A 17,403-nucleotide genomic window follows, 5' to 3' on the forward strand; every position below is an offset into this window, starting at 1 on the left:
AGAGCCTTTGGGTGGGGGGAGGGTGGGAACGCCCCTGTGCCCCTCCCCCCTCCGTGTGTGCCCCGCCCCTCCCCCCATGCTGTTTTCTACCTTTTGTAGTTCTTTCTAAACGGAATAAAACCCACGTGGTCTTTAAGCCCCGCCCCCTCCCTGCACCGCCCCTCCCCGCCCCCAATCAACACCTCCCCCCCCCGCGAACGGGAGAACGGGGGTTTATTGTGGGGTGGGGGGAGGGGCGCCGAGCCCCTCCCCCCCCTTCAACGTGAACGTGAAACAAAAAATAACAACAAATACAAATAAACGCGAGCGGGGGGTGGGGCGAAGGGTGGGGGAGGGGGCAGGACCCCCCTCTCACCCCTCCCCCACCCCTTCTTGGCCCCTTCCCCCCCTCTACAGCACTATCCACGTGTAGCGCTCGTTGTCGGCCAGCACCTTCAGGGAGCAACCTGGGGGGAGGGGGGGGTGTTAAAGGTGGGGGATGGGTTGGGGGGAGGGGGAGGGGTGGGTGCTCGCCCCTCCCCCCGCCCCTCCCCCACCTTTGTGCAGGGCCTCGTTCGTCATCCGGTTCACGTAGCGCGCGCTGCTCTCGGGCACGAGCCAGCGCATGACCGTGTCCACGCAGCCCTTGCGGTACCCGCTCCAGACGCTGCCACTGCGGGGGGGCGGAGCCAACGGGGCGGGGAAAGGGGCGGGGCTTAAAGATCGAACCCCGCCCCCTCCATCGCGGCCGCCCGATGCTCGACGGCGGCCGCAAAGCATCCCCGAATGAAACCAAAATTGCCCCCAATCCACCAAGGTTACCCCCAAATCCACCCAACATCCCAAAACCCTCCCCACTGCCCCCACACCCACCCAAACTGCCCCAAAATTGCCTTAGCATCCCCTAAAATTTTCCCCAATCCCCCGAAATTGCCCCCAAATGCACCCAGTGTCAGAATGGCCCCGAACCCTCCCCAAATTGCCCCCAAACTCATCAAACTGCCCCCAAACCCATCATAGTGCCCCCAAACTGCCCAAAAGCCCTCCAAAGATGCCCCCAAACTGCCCCAAATTGCCCCATAACCACCCTAACCCCCCCAACCCCATCACATTGCCCCCTCACCCCCCCAAACCCCCCCTCACCTCGTCTGCCCTTTGACCTCGGTGAGGTCCCCGACGCCGACAGTGACGAAGGCGCCGGTGTTGAGGTCCCAGGCGACCTTGAGGCTGGTGTGGTAGCTCCTGGGTCTGGGGGGAGGGGCAAAGGGGGGTCAGGGGGAGGTGGGGGGGTTGGGGGTGTCTGGGGCCCCCCCCTCACCTCAGTTGCCCCTCCTCATCCGGGGAGGGGAAAGCCAAGAGCAGGAGCCCGATGTTGATGACGACTTGGTTGGTGTCAGGGCAGACCTGGGGGGAAAGAGCGGTGATGGGGGGGGACAGGGGGGTGATGGGGGGGTGATGGGGGCACGGGGGTGATGGGGGACAGGGGATGATGGGGACAGGGGGGTGATGGGGGGGGAGGGGGGTGATGGGGGGGTGATGGGGGCAGGGGGGTGATGGGGGGGGCAGGGGGGTGATGGGGGACAGGGGAGTAATGGGGGCAGGGGGGGTGATGGGGGGACAGGGAGAGACAGGGGGTGATGGGGGGGTGATGGGGGAGGCAGGGGGGTGATGGGGGGACAGGGGGGTGATGGGGGTGATGGGGGAGCAGGGGATGGATGGGGGGCTGATGGGGACAGGGGGCGTGGGGGCAGGGGGGTGGTGGGGCACAGGGGGGAGATGGGGACAGGGGGTGATGGGGAGAACAGGGTGATGGGTGGACAGGGGGGAGATGGGGGGAGTGATGGGACAGGGAGAACAGGGGGGTGATCGTGGAACCCGGCCTCAGTGATGGGGGGACAGGGGGGTGATGGGGGGTGATGGGGGGGCAGGGGGGGTGATGGGGGGACAGGGGGGTGATGGGGGGACAGGGGGGTGATGGGTGGACGGTGGGTGATGGGGGGACAGGGGATGATGGGGGGCACAGGGGGGTGATGGGGGGTACATAGGGGGGTGATGGGGGGCACAGGGGGGTGATGGGGGGGCACGGGGGGTGATGGGGGCTGGGGGGGTGATGGGGGGCACAGGGGGGGAGATGGGGGGGGCAGGGGTGTGATGGGGGTCAGGGGGTGATGGGGGGCACAGGGGGTCCATGGGGGGTGATGGGGGGACAGGGGATGATGGGGGGCACAGGGGGGGAGATGGGGGGGACAGGGGGGTGATGGGGGGCACAGGGGGGGAGATGGGGGGGACAGGGGGCTGATGGGGGGCAGGGGGGGTGATGGGGGGCACAGGGGGGGAGATGGGGGGGACAGGGGGGTGATGGGGGGCACAGGGGGGGAGATGGGGGGGACAGGGGGGTGATGGGGGGACAGGGGATGATGGGGGGCACAGGGGGTCCATGGGGGGTGAGGGGGGGGTCCATGGGGGACACAGGGGGGGTGTGATGGGGGGGTCCCCACCTCGAGGATGACGATGTCGTAGTCGCTGAAGGAGCAGAACTGCCGGGCCCAGGCAGCGTCCTGGCGAATGACCTCATTGATGACGTACTCGAAGTCCAGGGTGAGCTGCTCCACGGCCAGGAACTGCTCCTGGGAACGGGAATGGGAACAGGGAATGGGAACGGGAATGGGAATAGGGAAATGGATCAGGGAATGGGAACAGGAAATGGGAACGAGAATTGGAAGGGGAATGGGAACAGGAATAGGGAATGGGAACAGGAACAGGAATGGGAACAGGAATAGGGAATGGGAACGGGAATGGGAACAGGAATAGGGAATGGGAACGGGAATGGGAACAGCAATAGGGAATGGGAACAGGAACGGGAATGGGAACGGGAATAGGGAATGGGAACAAGAATTGGAATGGGAACAGGAATAGGGAAGGGGAATGGGAAAAGGAATAGGGAATGGGAATACAGAGTGGCAACAGGAACAGGGAATGGAAACATAACAGGAATAGGGAATGGGAACAGGAATGGAATGGGGTCCTCCAGGCATCCCCCCCCAGGCACCCACCGGTGCCACCGCTCGCTCCTTGAGCGGCTTCAGGCTGCGGCCCCGCAGGTCGGTCACCAGGAAGGGCAGCGAGATCTTGTCATCCTCCAGCTCTGGGGGTACCAGCATCAATGGGGGGACCCCAAGGTCAATGGGGGGGACCCCAGCATCAATGGGGGGGATCCCAACATCAATGGGGAGGACCCCAACATCAACGGGGGGTCTGTGCCTGTGCTCACCCTCCTCAGCTGGGCCGGGCTCCAGCACGTAGCGCAGTTGGGTGTAGTTGATGTACCCGGGCTCGGGGGGCCCAGGGGGGGCCCCAAGGCCCGGGGGGGATGTGGGGTGCGGGGGGCAGCGCCCAGGCTCTGGTGGGGGGGTGGTGGAGGGCGGGGGGGGCCCCTCGGCGGTGCCGCTGGTGCCGTCCTCATCCTCATCCTCGGCCCCCCCCGGGCCTGGCCCCCCCTTGGCGCGGCGGAAGAGATCGGCCACGAACTCCTTTGCTTTGGCCACTGCTGGCGATGGGGAGGGGGCCGGGGCTGGGAGCCCCCCCGCTGGGTCCTGCCCCCCCCCTTCCTCCTCTGGGACCCGGGGGGGGGCCGGTGCTGGGGGGCTCCGGTGCCCGTAGAGGATCTGGTTGGAGCCGGCATCACCTGCAATGGGATGGGGGGGGTGAATGGAAGAGGGGGTGGGTTTGGGGGGGGGGTGGTGTCATTGGGGTGCGGGGGGGTCCCCACCGGCGGCGCGCACGGCCACGGCGCAGGCCACGAGGGAGTAGCTGGTGTTGAGCAGCACAACGTGGTCCCGCTTGAGCTGGAAGGCGGGCTGGAAGGTGGGGAAGGGGTACACGACCTGGTACTTGGTGTGCAGCATGAAGCCGTGGCACAGGCACTGCCGGGGGGTGGTACCTGGGGGGGGGAGAGCCTCAGCACCGGTGCCGGTGCCGTGGGTACCGCGGTGAGGGTCCTGGGGCTCACCGGCACCGGTGCTGTGGGTACCGCAGTGAGGGTCCGGGGGCTCACTGGCACCGGTGCCGTGGGTACCGCAGTGAGGGTCCCGGGGCTCACCGGCACCGGTGCTGTGGGTACCGCAGTGAGGGTCCCGGGGCTCACCGGCACCCGCACCAGTGCCATGGGTACCGCAGTGAGGGTCCCGGGGCTCACTGGCACCGGTGCCGTGGGTACCGCAGTGAGGGTCCCGGGGCTCACCGGCACCGGTGCTGTGGGTACCGCAGTGAGGGTCCCGGGGCTCACCGGCACCCGCACCAGTGCCATGGGTACCGCAGTGAGGGTCCCGGGGCTCACCGGCACCGGTGCCGTGGGTACCGCAGTGAGGGTCCCGGGGCTCACCCACCCGCGTGGGTGCTGAGGGTCCCTGGGGCTCACCGGCACCGGTGCCGGGGGTACCGCAGTGAGGGTCCCGGGGCTCACCGGCACCGGTGCCGTGGGTACCGCGGTGAGGGTCCCGGGGCTCACCGGCACCGGTGCTGTGGGTACCGCAGTGAGGGTCCCGGGGCTCACCGGCACCGGTGCTGTGGGTACCGCAGTGAGGGTCCCGGGGCTCACCGGCACCGGTGCTGTGGGTACCGCGGTGAGGGTCCCGGGGCTCACCGGCACCGGTGCTGTGGGTACCGCGGTGAGGGTCCCGGGGCTCACCGGCACCGGTGCTGTGGGTACCGCACTGAGGGTCCCGGGGCTCACCGGCACCGGTGCCGTGGGTACCGCAGTGAGGGTCCCGGGGCTCACCCGCACCAGTGCCGTGGGTACCGCAGTGAGGGTCCCGGGGCTCACTGGCACTGGTGCCGGGGGTACCGCAGTGAGGGTCCTGGGGCTCACTGGCACCGGTGCTGTGGGTACCGCGGTGAGGGTCCTGGGGCTCACCCGCACCAGTGCTGTGGGTACCGCGGTGAGGGTCCCGGGGCTCACTGGCACTGGTGCCGGGGGTACCGTGGTGAGGGTCCCGGGGCTACCGCACTGAGGGTCCCGGGGCTCACCGGCACTGGTGCCGGGGGTACCGCACTGAGGGTCCTGGGGCTCACCGGCACTGGTGCCGGGGCTACCGCACTGAGGGTCCTGGGGCTCACCGGGTGCCGGTGGCAGCGCTGCGGCCCGGCACAGGGCGCAGTGCAGCGGTGCCGGTGTCGCCACGATGCTGATGTAGATGTCGCGGTGGTTCTCGTCGCTCAGCATCATCATGTTGAGGAGCAGCCCCGTGGCTGAGCGGGTGCTGAGGGGAGGAGAGAGAGGATGAGGATGGCAATGGGGATGGGGATGGGGATGGGGATGAGGATGGGGATGGAGGCAGGGATGCAGACGGATGGGGATGGGGATGGGGATGGGGATGAGGATGGGGATGAAGGCAGGGATGCAGACAGATGGGGATGGGGATGGGGATGAGGATGGGGATGAAGGCAGGGATGCAGACAGATGGGGATGGGGATGGGGATGAGGATGGGGATGGAGGCAGGGATGCAGACGGATGGGGATGGGGATGGGGATGGGGATGAGGATGGGGATGAAGGCAGGGATGCAGACGGATGGGGATGGGGATGGGGATGAGATGGGGAGAAGGCAGGGATGCAGACAGATGGGGATGGGGATGGGGATGAGGATGGGGATGGAGGCAGGGATGCAGACGGATGGGGATGGGGATGGGGATGGGGATGGGATGGGGATGGAGGCAGGGATGCAGACGGATGGGGATGGGGATGGGGATGGGGATGGGGATGAGGATGGGGATGAAGATAGGGATGAAGACAATAGGGATGAGAATGGGGATGAAGGCAGGGATGCAGACAGATGGGGATGTGGATGGGGATGGGGATGAGGATGGGGATGAAGGCAGGGATGCAGACAGATGGGGATGTGGATGGGGATGGGGATGAGGATGGGGATGGAGGCAGGGATGCAGACGGATGGGGATGTGGATGGGGATGGGGATGAGGATGGGGATGGAGGCAGGGATGCAGACGGATGGGGATGGGGATGGGGATGGGGACCCCCGTGCAGGCTCACTTGAAGCCGAACACGATGACCTTGGCGGTGTCGCTCGGCCACTCGCACACGGTCAGGTAGAGATCGCTGTAAATCTCCTCGTCCTGGAAGAGCCGGACCTGACGCACCTGGGGGGAGTGTAGGGGTCAGATGGGGGGTGTGGGGGGGGACACCCCAAAAACCTCATCCGGGGGGGGGCGGTACCAGCTTGAGCTTGCTGTGGACGTTGAACTCCCACCAGTAGAGGTGGTAGATGTAGAAGGAGAGGTCGTCGTCGCTGCTGTTGCTGGTGTAGGAGAGGACGTAGCGGCCGCACTTGGAGAAGCCCAGGAAGATGTGCCTGGAAGAGGGGGGGACATGGAGGGCGATGGGGGGGGGACCGGAACATGGGGGGCGATGGGGATGGACATAGGGGGTGATGGGGGGGGTGGACATGGGGGGCAATGGGGGGGGACCAGAACATGGGGGGCGATGGGGGGGGGATGGAACATGGGGGGCAATGGGGGGGGGGGATGGAACATGGGGGGCAATGGGGATGGACATGGGGGGTGATGGGGGGGGACCGGAACACGGGGGGCAATGGGGATGGACATGGGGGCCCCCCGCGGCCTCACCCCACGCGCAGCAGCTCCTCGTCCACGATGCTCTTGAGGGAGACGCAGACGCGCGGAGGCAGCTTCCGGAAGAGCCGAGGCGAGAGCTGCCCATAGAGCTGGGGGGGGCGGGATGCTGAGCCCCACTGCTGCCCCATAGCGCCCCATTGCTATCCCATAGAACCCCATTGCTATCCCATACAGCCCCATTGCTGCCCCATACCGCCCCATTGCTATCCCATAGAGCCCCGTTGCTATCCCACAGAGCCCCACTGCTACCCCCCTGATGCCCCATAGCTATCCCATAACGTCCCACTGCTGCCCATAGCACTCCATTGCTGCCTACAGCACCCCATTGCTGCCCATAGCACTCCAATGCTATCCCATAGAGCCCCACTGCTGCTCCATAGCATCCCATTGCTGCCCATAGCATTCCACTGCTGCTACATAGTGCCCCACTGCTGCCCATAGCACCCCACTGCTATCCATAGTACCCCATTGCTATCCCATAGAGCCCCATAGCTGCTCCATAGCACCCCATTGCTGCTCCATAGCGCCCCATTGCTATCCTATAGAGCCCCATTGCTGACCATAGCACCCCACTGGTACCCCACAGAATCCAATTACTGACACACAGCACTCCACAGCGCCTCATAGCACCCCATTACTGCCCCATAGCACCCCATAGAACCCCATTACTGCCCCATAGCACCCCGCTCTGCCCCCGCGCTGACCCTGCCGCGCTGCAGCTGCCGCAGGAGGTGCTCCCTGCGCGCTCGGGGCCCACTTCCGGCCGCGGCTCCCCCCGGGCCCCGCTTCCCGCCGCCGCCGCCGCCGCGCTCCGCGTTCGAGCTCGGCGCCATTTTCCCCCGGCCCCCCCTTTCCTCTTCCGGTGCGCGACCCCGCCCCCCCGGCACAGCCCGCCCCCGCCGCTCCCCCATTGGTTGCCACGACACCGCCCGGGCTTCTCATTGGGCAAGCTGGCCCAGCGAGGCTGCCGCCTCCGATCCCGTTGGCCCGGCGCTGCCGTCAATCCCCAAGGCGCGGACCAATGGGGACGCAGGGCCCGCGGCGCGCTCGCAGCGATTGGCTCGGCCTCCCGCCCGTCCGCTCTGGGCGCGGTTGCCATGGAGACGAGGCAGCCGCGGGGTGGAGGAGCCGTTGCCATGGCGACGGGGAGATGCTGCCCAGGCTTGGGGGGGGGTGGATTGACCAAAACCCGCGTTTTTCGCCTTAAAACCTTTATAGAGTCACGTGTGAGGGCGCAGAAGGAGCCCCAGGGCCCCCCCGCGCCCCCCGGGGCAGGCACTTGGAAGGGGGGGGGTCAAGGGGGGGCAAAGTGCTTATGGGGGGGCTGGAGCTGCCCCGGTCCCTGTGATTGTCACCGCAGCGCTGGGGCGGCCTCATCCATGGAGCTTCTGGAGCTGGAAGAGAAAAGAGGGGGGAAAGGGGGGGAAATGGGGGAGGAAATGGGAGGAAATGTGGGAATAATGGGGGGAATGGGAGGAAACATGGGAATAATGGGGGGGAATGGGGGGGAAAATGGGAGGAAATGTGGGAATAATGGGGGGAAATGGGGGGAAAAATGGGGGGAAATGCAGGAATAATGGGGGGAATGGGAGGAAATGTGGGAATAATGGGGGGGAAATGGGAGGAAATGTGGGAACAATGGGGGAAATGTGGGGGAATTGAGGGGGAATGCGGGGACCCCCCAAAGTGCCCCCCCGGGAGCCCCCACCTCGTTCTGCATCAGGTTCCTCTTGCAAAGCAGCTCCTTGGGCGCGTCCTGCGGGAAGGGGGTGTCAAGGGGGGTCCCATGGGTGCTGGGGGGGGGTCTCATCCCTCCAGCCCTCAGTGCCCCCAGCACCAGCACAGGGATGGGGGCGCCGGAGGGGTCAGAGGGGAAGGGACGGGGGTCACAGGGACCGGTCACATCCTGCACTTGCCTGCTCCCGGTGCTGCTCCCGGTGCTGCTCCCGGTGCTGCTCCCGGTGCTGCTCCCGGTGCTGCTCCCGGTGCTGCTCCCGGGGCTGCTCCCGGCCATTCCCGGCGCTTCCCGGTGCTGCTCCCGGTGCTGCTCCCGGGGCTGCTCCCGGTGCTGTTCCCGGTGCTGCTCCCGGTGCTGCTCCCGGTGCTGCTCCCGGTGCTGCTCCCGGGGCTGCTCCCGGCCATTCCCGGCGCTTCCCGGTGCGGGGATCACCAGCCAGGGCTCGGTGCGGGGACGCAGCTCCGGCGCTCCCAGCGGCTCCTGCAGCCGCACCAGCACCTCCAGGGTCCCACCGGTGCGGCGCCGCCCGTCCAGGAGCTGGGAATGGGGGGGGGGGGACACAACATTCCCGGTGGGAAGCAGGAATGGGGCGGGAAGCCCTGGGTGCCCCCCCCCCAGCTCGGATCCCAGCATTCACCTCCAGCACCTCCCGCACCTCGCACGTGGTCTCCAGCGCATCCAAGCGCAGCGAGGCCGAGCCCAAGACGCGGTCAGGCTTGAAGAGGCCCCTGGGATCGGGAATGGGGATCGGGAATGGGGATCGGGAATGGGGATCGGGAATGGGGATCGGGAATGGGGATCGGGAATGGGGATCAAGAATGGGGATTGGGAATGGGGATGGGGAATGGGGATGGGGAATGGGGATGGGGAATGGGGATCGGGAATGGGGATCGGGAATAGGGATTGGGAATAGGGATCGGGAATGGGGATGGGGAATGGGGATCGGGAATGGGGATCAAGAATGGGGATTGAGAATGGGGATCGGGAATGGGGATCGGGAAGAGGCAGGAGGATGTGGGGAGGGGAAATGGGGTCCGGGGGGGGGGTCCCCATCTCTTACCCCTTGTGGGTCACCTCGAACTTGATGCCTTTGGAGCGCAGGACCCGGCGCAGCCCCCGGTGCCCCCGGAGCAGCCGGAGCCGGAACCGCTCCCGGAACTCTGCACCGGCACAGGGGGATGTGGGGCTGGGAATGGGGGGATGTGGGGCTGGGAATGGGGGGATGTGGGGCTGGGAATGGGGGGATGTGGGGCTGGGAATGGGGGGGATGTGGGGCTGGGAATGGGGGGGATGTGGGGCTGGGAATGGGGGGGATGTGGGGCTGGGAATGGGGGGATGTGGGGCTGGGAATGGGGGGGATGTGGGGCTGGGAATGGGGGGGATGTGGGGCTCGATGCGCTATGGGGCGGGGGGGGCCCGGTGCCGGTTACCGGGACAATCGGTGCTCTTCACAGTGGCCGTTTTGTCCCGCTGGGGCTCCTCCTGCAATGGGAGCATCAGAGCTGGACGGTCCCCGGGCTCCGGCTCCGGCTCCGGGACCCCCACTCACCGCGCTGGGATGCGGGAACTCGAACCGCACCGACGTGTCCAGGTCCTTGGGAGCCAAACCTGGGATCATGGAATGGGCTCCTCCAGTTGGGGGGGCAGGGACCCCTTTCCCTTGGGATCACCCCCAATTCATGGGGATTCCCGTTGCCCATCGAGGCTCACCCTGCGGCGCCGGGAGGTTCATCCCCTTCACTATGGCCAGCTCCAGGTCGCTGGGGCTCAGCTCCGGGAAGCTCCTGGGAATGCCGGGATCCCATTGGACGCTGAGCGGTGGCACCGGAGCCGCGGGGGGCACCGGGGCCGCGGTACCTGATGGTGGTGAAGGTTCGCTGCTCCCGGTGGTGCCGCGGCACCGGGCCGCCGGCAGCGTGAGCCCGTTGGAGCAGCTCCAGGCTCCGGCGGCATTCCCGGGCCAGCGCCTCGAACCTGCCGGGACGGCGGCACCAGGTGAGCCCTGGCTCCGGTGCAGCTCCGGTGCGGCTCTGGTGCCGGATCTGGTGCCGGATCCGGTGCGGCTCCAGTGTGGCTCCGGTGCGGCTCCAGTGCCGGTTCCCAATGCACTCACTTGGTCGTCTCGGTGAGGTTTCCCAGCTGAGCGAATTGCTTGGAGTGGCTGAGGCAGATCTGGGGGCAGGAAGGGGGAAATGGGAAAAGGAGGGAAAGGGATGGAATAAAATGGGAAATAAATGGGATGAGAATGGAGGCAGAAGGGGGAGAAGGGAAGCAGGGAGGGAGCCGCTCGTTTCCTTCCTCCTCCTCCTCCTCACCTCGTGCTGGCGCCGCAGCAGCCGCAGCAGCTCCAGGAACTGCGCGGCCGCTTCCGGCGGGATCCTGGCACCGGAGCGCGGCTCCAGCAGGAAAAGCTCCGGGAATCCTGGAGCCTCCGGTACCTGTGGCAGAGGGAGGGGATGGGGTGGGGATGGGGATGGGATGGGGATGGGATGGGGATGGGGATGGGATGGGGATGGGATGGGATGGGGATGGGATGGGGATGGGATGGGGATGGGGATGGGGATGGGGATGGGATGGGATGGGGATGGGGATGGGATGGGGATGGGATGGGGATGGGATGGGATGGGGATGGGATGGGGATGGGATGGGGATGGGGATGGGGATGGGGATGGGATGGGATGGGGATGGGGATGGGGATGGGATGGGATGGGATGGGGATGGGATGGGGATGGGATGGGGATGGGATGGGGATGGGATGGGGATGGGATGGGGATGGGGTGGGGATGGGGATGGGGTGGGGATGGGATGGGGATGGGATGGGGATGGGATGGGGATGGGGATGGGATGGGGATGGGATGGGATGGGGATGGGGGGGATGGGGATGGGATGGGGGGGGATGGGATCTCAAGGGGCTCACTCCCCCCTGACCTTGCTGATGTCCACGGGGAGGCCCCGGCGCGAGGCCTCCAGCGCTGGCTCCAGAGCCTTGGCCCGGCGCAGGAGCAGCTTCGCCCCCTCCAGGTCCCCGCGGCGCTTGGAGCCCAGCGCAGCCTCCAGGAGCTGCTCCCGCCGGGACTGCAGGAACCGAAGCTGCTGCTGGGCTGGGGGGGGAGGAGAGGAGCGCGGTGGGGACCCCCCTTTGCTCCATCCCCAGCCCTGCTCCCCCCGGTGCCGCCCCCGGTACCTCTGCTCCCGGTACCTCTGCCCCCGGTACCTCTGCTCCCGGTACCTCTGCTCCCGGCTTTGGCGCCTGCTCCGGTTGCATCCCCGGCTGCAGGTGCGGTGGGAGCCTGGGGCTGGGAACGGGCGCTGGTGGCACTGGGATGCACTGGGATCTGCACTGGGATCGGCGCCTCCTCGGCTCCATCCTCCCCCTCTGCCTCCTCCTGCCCCACGAGCATCAGCGCCTGCTCCAGCACCGCCGCCAGGCTCCGCTCCCCGCCCGCATCCGTGCCCTGGATGGGCTGGAACCCTGGAAACAGGGGGAACCCCCCGGGAATGGCCCCAATGGATGCAGCTCCTCACTGGGATGCACCCATGGATGGGGGGAAACTGGGAATGGTACCTGGGGGAACGGGAAGCTCCGAGAGATCCACGGCTTTCCCGGCGGTGTGGGCACGGATGGCAGCTTGGTATTGCTGGAGGTTGTCCAGCATGGGATGGGATGGGGATGGGATGGGGATGGGATGGGGATGGGGATGGGGATGGGATGGGGATGGGGATGGGATGGGGATGGGATGGGGATGGGATGGGGATGGGATGGGGATGGCATGGGATGGGGATGGGGATGGGATGGGGATGGGGATGCAGTGGGACGGGATGGGGATGGGATGGGATGGGATGGGGATGCAGGGGGATGGGATGGAAATTAAAATATGAATAATTAAGGTTTAATTCCATTCCAATTAACCCCCATTAACTGCTCATTCACCAAGGGGGAGGCGGGAGCTGAGCAGGCCCCGGTACCTTCACGATGCGCTCGTGCATCCGGGCCTTGCGCGCATCCCCCCGCATCCCGGCCGCCGCCGCCGCTTCCTCATAGCGGCGCATCCGGAGCTGCAGCGCTGGGAGCACGGCCCCGGAGCCTGGGGTGGGGATGGGGATGGGATGGGGTGGGGATGGGGATGGGATGGGGTGGGGATGGGATGGGGATGGGATGGGGATGGGGATGGGATGGGGATGGGGATGGGGATGGGATGGGATGGGGATGGGATGGGGATGGGATGGGGATGGGGATGGGGATGGGATGGGGATGGGGATGGGATGGGGATGGGATGGGATGGGGATGGGATGGGGATGGGATGGGGATGGGATGGGATGGGGATGGGATGGGGATGGGATGGGGATGGGGTGGGGATGGGGATGGGATGGGGATGGGGATGGGATGGGGATGGGATGGGGATGGGGATGGGGATGGGATGGGATGGGATGGGGATGGGATGGGGATGGGATGGGGATGGGATGGGGATGGGATGGGATGGGATGGGGATGGGATGGGGATGGGGTGGGGATGGGGATGGGATGGGGATGGGGATGGGATGGGGATGGGATGGGGATGGGGATGGGGATGGGATGGGATGGGATGGGGATGGGATGGGGATGGGATGGGGATGGGATGGGGATGGGGATGGGATGGGGATGGGATGGGGATGGGATGGGGATGGGGATGGGATGGGGATGGGATGGGATGGGGATGGGGATGGGATGGGATGGGATGGGATGGGGATGGGATGGGGATGGGGATGGGATGGGGATGGGATGGGGATGGGATGGGGATGGGGATGGGATGGGGATGGGATGGAAATAGAGATGGGGGGGAGAGAGGGAGGTTAAAGCTCATGCAGCCCCTATGGGCATTCTGCACCAGAGCAGGGAGCTCCGACACTGCAGGGCTGGAGCATCCCAGCCTGGAGCATCCTAACCCCGGAGCCTTCCCTTCTCCAGGCTGGACATTCCCAGTACTCCCAGTCTGGCTGCAGGGGGGTCCCAGCACCCGCTATGGGGCAGGGGTGTGGGGGCTCTGACCTGCACTGGAAGGAGGAGCTGGTTCAGCCTCTGGCTCCGCAGTGGGTTCCGGCTCCGGCTCCTCGGGGAGCGGATCTGTGGGGATGGGAGGGGTGGATCCAGGCCCAGGAGCACCGGGAATGCCGGCGGGCAGCACCGGGAGCACCGGGATGTACCGGGAGGCAGCGGCACGAGGCTGGGCTCCAGCGGCTGCCCCTTGGCTGCAGCATCCAGGAGAGCATCGAGCCTCTGCCAGAGCAAAGCACAGCGAGGAAACCCCCCCGGCATTCCAATGGGAAGCCCAGTCCATGTGGAATTCCAGCCGCGCCGGTGCCGGTGCCGTACCTTTGCCTCCCGGTAGCACTTGGTGGCCGTGGCCGTGTCCCCACGGCGCTTGGCCTGGAGAGCCAGGACCTTGTACTGGTGCTGGCGGCCCCGCAGCTCCTGGATCCGTTGCGATGCAGCCGCATCCGGCCTGGAAGCCTCCTCGGGGGGGGGACCCGGAGCCTTCCCCAGCGCCACCGGAGGGGGAATCTCCTCCTCCTGGATGGGTTTTCCCTTCCTGACGCATTCCAGCATCGCCTCCAGTGTCTGCAGCGGGCACAGAGGGGCTCGGTCCCATCCTCGCCCCCCAGATCCCATGGGATAACTCATGGGAGGGGGAGGAAAGGGCCAGGAACTGAAGGAGCAATGATCCCAATGGGAATGGGGCCGCTCCAATGGGATCCCTCTGGCTCACCTTGAGGCCCCTCTGGAAGCGCCGCAGGCGGGGCCCGGGCCCGGTGCTGGCAATGGCCTCCCGGTACAGAGCCGCCCGCTCCCGCAGCAGGGCCTCGGTGTTCCCGAGCTCTGGAACTGCCACCGGTGCCTGCGGACCAGGATGGGGACGGATCCATCCGGATGCATTCCAATGGGGAATGAATGGCGCTGGGGGCTGCTTCTGGGCCCTAACCCCAAGCCAGGCTGCTCCACATCCCCCCTTATCCCTCCCCATCCCTCCCTACCTTGGCTGCAGGCCCCGCTGTGTCCCCGCTGCCCAGCACCTCCCGCAGCTCAGCCTGGGGAGCACCAGGAGCCCCTTTAGCGGCTTCCAAGCGGGAAAACCCCTTCCTGGGATGAGGATTCCTCACCATGAGCCCGGCTTCATCCCCCCCCTCCTCCTCCTCCTCCGGGTCCTTCATGCACAGAGCAGCCATGGCCTCGATCGCCTCCATTCCAAAGGAGCTGCTGGAGCAGGGGCAGGGCTGATCCACCTGGATCCCAGTGCCATCCCCATCCTCATCCCATCCTGATCCCATTCCCATCCCCATCCTGATCCCGTTCCCGACCCCATCCTGATCCCATCCTAATCCCATTCCCGGTCCCATCCTGATCCCATCCTAATCCCGTTCCCGGTCCCATCCCCACCCTGATCCCATTCCCAACCCCATCCTGATCCTGTTCCCGATCCCATCCCAATCCCTTCCCGATCCCATCCCCATCCTGATCCCATCCCGATCCCGTTCCCGATCCCATCCTAATCCCGCTCCCGATCCCATCCCGATCTTGGTCCCATCCCCATCCTGATCCCATCCCGATCCCGATCCCATCCCGATCCCATTTCGATCTTGTTCCCGATGCTATTCCAATCCCATCCCGATCCCGATCCCGGTCTTGATCCCGGTCCCATACCAACCCCGGTCCTGATCCCATCCTGATCCCATTCCCGATCCCGGTCCCTATCCCATCCTGTTCCCGATCCCATCCCGATCCCGATCCCGGTCCCGATCCCGTTCCTGATCCCATCCCGATCCCGTCTCGTTCCCGATCCCATCCCGATCCCGTCTCGTTCCTGATCCCATCTCCATCCCGATCCCATTCCCGATCCCGGCTCCGTTCCCGATCCCATCCCGACCCCCGGACCCACGCTCACTTCCTGCTCCAGCCACTGTCAACAACACTCCGCGCTTTACGTGCGCCGCCGTCGCAAAAGCCGCTGTCGTTGGCAGCGCGGCTTCGCTTGACGGCGGCTCCCCCACGGGAGGTGGGGGGGGGAATACTACAACTCCCAGTGTGCCCCGCGCCGCGCACGCGCAGGGGCTCGGGAGTGAAAAGGCGGGAAAGTTTGAGGTGAGGCGGCAAGATGGCGTCTGCCCCGGGGGCAGGAAACGGGAGAAAACCGGTTAAAACGGGTTAAAACCGTTTCAAACGCCTTTGGTTTCGCCTCAGACCCCAGGGCTGTGATGGTCCGGCCGCGGTGGGGCTGAGCGGGGCCCCGGCTCCGGGCTTGGGCGGTGATCTGCCCCGTTAATGGCCCTGTTAATAGCCCCCTTGATGGCCCCATCATGGCCCCGTTAACGGTGCTTATGGCTCGTTGTGTTCTGCCCCCTCAGGCGAGCGGCAGCGATGGGCAAGAGGAAGGAGCCGGCTGCAGGTAACGGGGCCGAGCCGGTGCCTCCCTTCACGGCCCGGTGTCGGTAACCGCTACCCCCCCCCTCCCCCGGCACCGTCCTTCCTGGCCCAATGCCCCCCTTAGGGCCCGAAACCCGGTCCAAGCGTTAGAGCCGGGTCTGGGGGGCACCGAGAGCCCCGGGTCCCGGCGCTGACGGGGCCGGTTCCCCTCCGAGGTGCAGCCGGTGAGCGCCGCGGCCCCAGAGCCAAGCAGAGGCCTCCGGAGGCGGTGGGAGAGGAGGCTCCGGTCCCGGTCCCGGCTGCTGGGAGTCCCCCGGGGCTGAACCGCGGCGCGGAGCCGGGGCCACCTCCCTCAGGATCCGGTGCCGGTGCTGGGCCCCGGGAGGAAGCGCTGGAGGAGGACCGGGAAGAGGCTCGGGATGAACATCGGGATGAGCTGCAGGAGCCTCGGGAAGAGGCTCGGGATGAGCGCCGGGATGAACAACGGGAGGAGCTGCAGGAAGAGGCTCGGGATGAGCGCCGGGATGAACAACGGGAGGAGCTGCAGGAAGAGGCTCGGGATGGACATCGGGATGAGCTGCAGGAGCCTCGGGATGAGCGCCGGGATGAGCAACGGGAGGAGCTGCAGGAATTGCATCGGGAGGAGCTGCAGGAGGAGCCCCAGGAATTGCATCGGGAGGAGCTGCAGGAGCCCCGGGATGAGCCTCGGGAAAGGGCTTGGGATGAGCATCGGGATGAGCTGCAGGAGCCTCGGGATGAGCATCAGGATGTGCAGCAGGAGGCCCGGGATGAGCCTCGGGATGAGCATCAGGATGAGCTGCGGGAGGAGGCTCGGGATGAGGCTCGGGATGAGCATCAGGATGAGCTGCGGGAGGAGGCTCGGTATGAGCCCCGGCAGGAGGAGCCCCAGGAGGAGCATCGGGAGGAGCTGCAGGAACCGGGGGATGAACCCCGGGATGAGCTGCAGGAGGAGCCCCAGGAATGGCATCGGGAGGAGCTGCAGGAACCGGGGGATGAACCCCGGGATGAGCTGCAGGGAGAGCCCCAGGAATGGCATCGGGAGGAGCTGCGGGATGAGGATCAGGATAAGCCCCGGGATGAGCCGCAGTTGGAGCCCCGGGAAGGGCCCAGCCAGGAGCTGCTGCCGCAGCCCAAGGTAACGCCATGGCAGGGGCAAAGCGGGAATCCCGCGGCTTTGTGCTGGGAGCAGGGGGGATCCAGGCTCGTGTGCCCCATCCCTGGCAGTGCCCAGGGGCGGGCTGGACACGGGGGCTTGGAGCTCCCTCCAACGCAGCCCCGTTCCCTGTCACCCCACAGGAGCTCGTGGACGCCCTGCACCGCCTCGAAGAGGCCCCGAGGTGGGTGCCCCAGGGGCTGCTCCGTGCTCCCGGTGCCGGGAAGAGTGGGAATGCCGACACCCCCCCCCCATCGTTCCCCGTTTGCCCCATAGGGACGACGCGACCGACATCGTCTGCGGCCTCATCCAGGAGCTCTCGGCCCTCAAGTAAGGCTTTTCCCAAGGGATTCGGGGCGGGATTCGGGCCCGGGGCGGGGGCTGACGCGGCGCCCACCCCGCAGCCGCTTGGCCATGGGCGCCCACCGGGGCCTGGAGGCGCTGAGGAGGCAGAAACCGCGGCGGAGCC

General features: G+C 66.8%; 2 protein-coding genes across 2 annotated transcripts; both read right to left on the bottom strand.

The window, feature by feature from the left end:
• Positions 1 to 356: 356 nt before the first annotated feature.
• DCAF15 (DDB1 and CUL4 associated factor 15) lies at positions 357 to 7,471 on the bottom strand. Its single transcript, XM_061353793.1, has 13 exons — positions 7,332 to 7,471; positions 6,619 to 6,716; positions 6,209 to 6,344; positions 6,026 to 6,132; positions 5,117 to 5,237; positions 3,749 to 3,935; positions 3,251 to 3,664; positions 3,033 to 3,124; positions 2,478 to 2,606; positions 1,298 to 1,383; positions 1,123 to 1,227; positions 537 to 652; positions 357 to 446 (listed from the first exon to the last, which is right to left on the bottom strand). The coding sequence occupies exons 1-13, from the start codon at positions 7,458 to 7,460 to the stop codon at positions 391 to 393; spliced, it is 1,776 nt and encodes a 591-aa protein (XP_061209777.1). The 5' UTR covers positions 7,461 to 7,471; the 3' UTR covers positions 357 to 390.
• Positions 7,472 to 7,565: 94 nt separating this feature from the next.
• On the bottom strand, positions 7,566 to 15,287 carry CC2D1A (coiled-coil and C2 domain containing 1A). Its single transcript, XM_061353764.1, has 20 exons — positions 15,264 to 15,287; positions 14,374 to 14,622; positions 14,109 to 14,237; positions 13,715 to 13,960; positions 13,546 to 13,618; positions 13,391 to 13,465; positions 12,332 to 12,450; positions 11,931 to 12,003; positions 11,693 to 11,837; positions 11,294 to 11,636; positions 10,681 to 10,803; positions 10,479 to 10,537; positions 10,223 to 10,339; positions 10,076 to 10,149; positions 9,915 to 9,973; positions 9,796 to 9,847; positions 9,426 to 9,525; positions 9,003 to 9,093; positions 8,336 to 8,902; positions 7,566 to 7,829 (listed from the first exon to the last, which is right to left on the bottom strand). Exons 2-20 carry the CDS (start codon positions 14,581 to 14,583, stop codon positions 7,566 to 7,568), a joined length of 2,919 nt encoding a protein of 972 aa, XP_061209748.1. The 5' UTR covers positions 14,584 to 14,622; positions 15,264 to 15,287.
• Positions 15,288 to 17,403: the final 2,116 nt, after the last annotated feature.

Source organism: Neopsephotus bourkii, unplaced genomic scaffold, assembly GCF_033783945.1.
Source record: "Neopsephotus bourkii isolate Nb327-2 ecotype Australia unplaced genomic scaffold, CSIRO-AGI_Nbou_v1 NB_694, whole genome shotgun sequence".
Taxonomy (NCBI): Eukaryota; Metazoa; Chordata; class Aves; order Psittaciformes; family Psittacidae; genus Neopsephotus; species Neopsephotus bourkii.

Coding starts and splice junctions, on each gene's coding strand:
- DCAF15 (XM_061353793.1), bottom strand. CDS start 7,460: ATGGCGCCGAGCTCGAACGCGGAGCGCGGCGGCGGCGGCGGCGGGAAG. Junction 5,238..6,025: donor GTCATCGTGTTCGGCTTCAA/GTGAGCCTGCAC, acceptor TCCTCCCCTCAG/CACCCGCTCAGCCACGGGGC. Junction 3,665..3,748: donor CGTGGCCGTGCGCGCCGCCG/GTGGGGACCCCC, acceptor ATCCCATTGCAG/GTGATGCCGGCTCCAACCAG.
- CC2D1A (XM_061353764.1), bottom strand. CDS start 14,583: ATGGAGGCGATCGAGGCCATGGCTGCTCTGTGCATGAAGGACCCGGAG. Junction 13,961..14,108: donor GCTTCCAGAGGGGCCTCAAG/GTGAGCCAGAGG, acceptor TGCCCGCTGCAG/ACACTGGAGGCGATGCTGGA. Junction 10,538..10,680: donor TGCTGCGGCGCCAGCACGAG/GTGAGGAGGAGG, acceptor TCCTGCCCCCAG/ATCTGCCTCAGCCACTCCAA.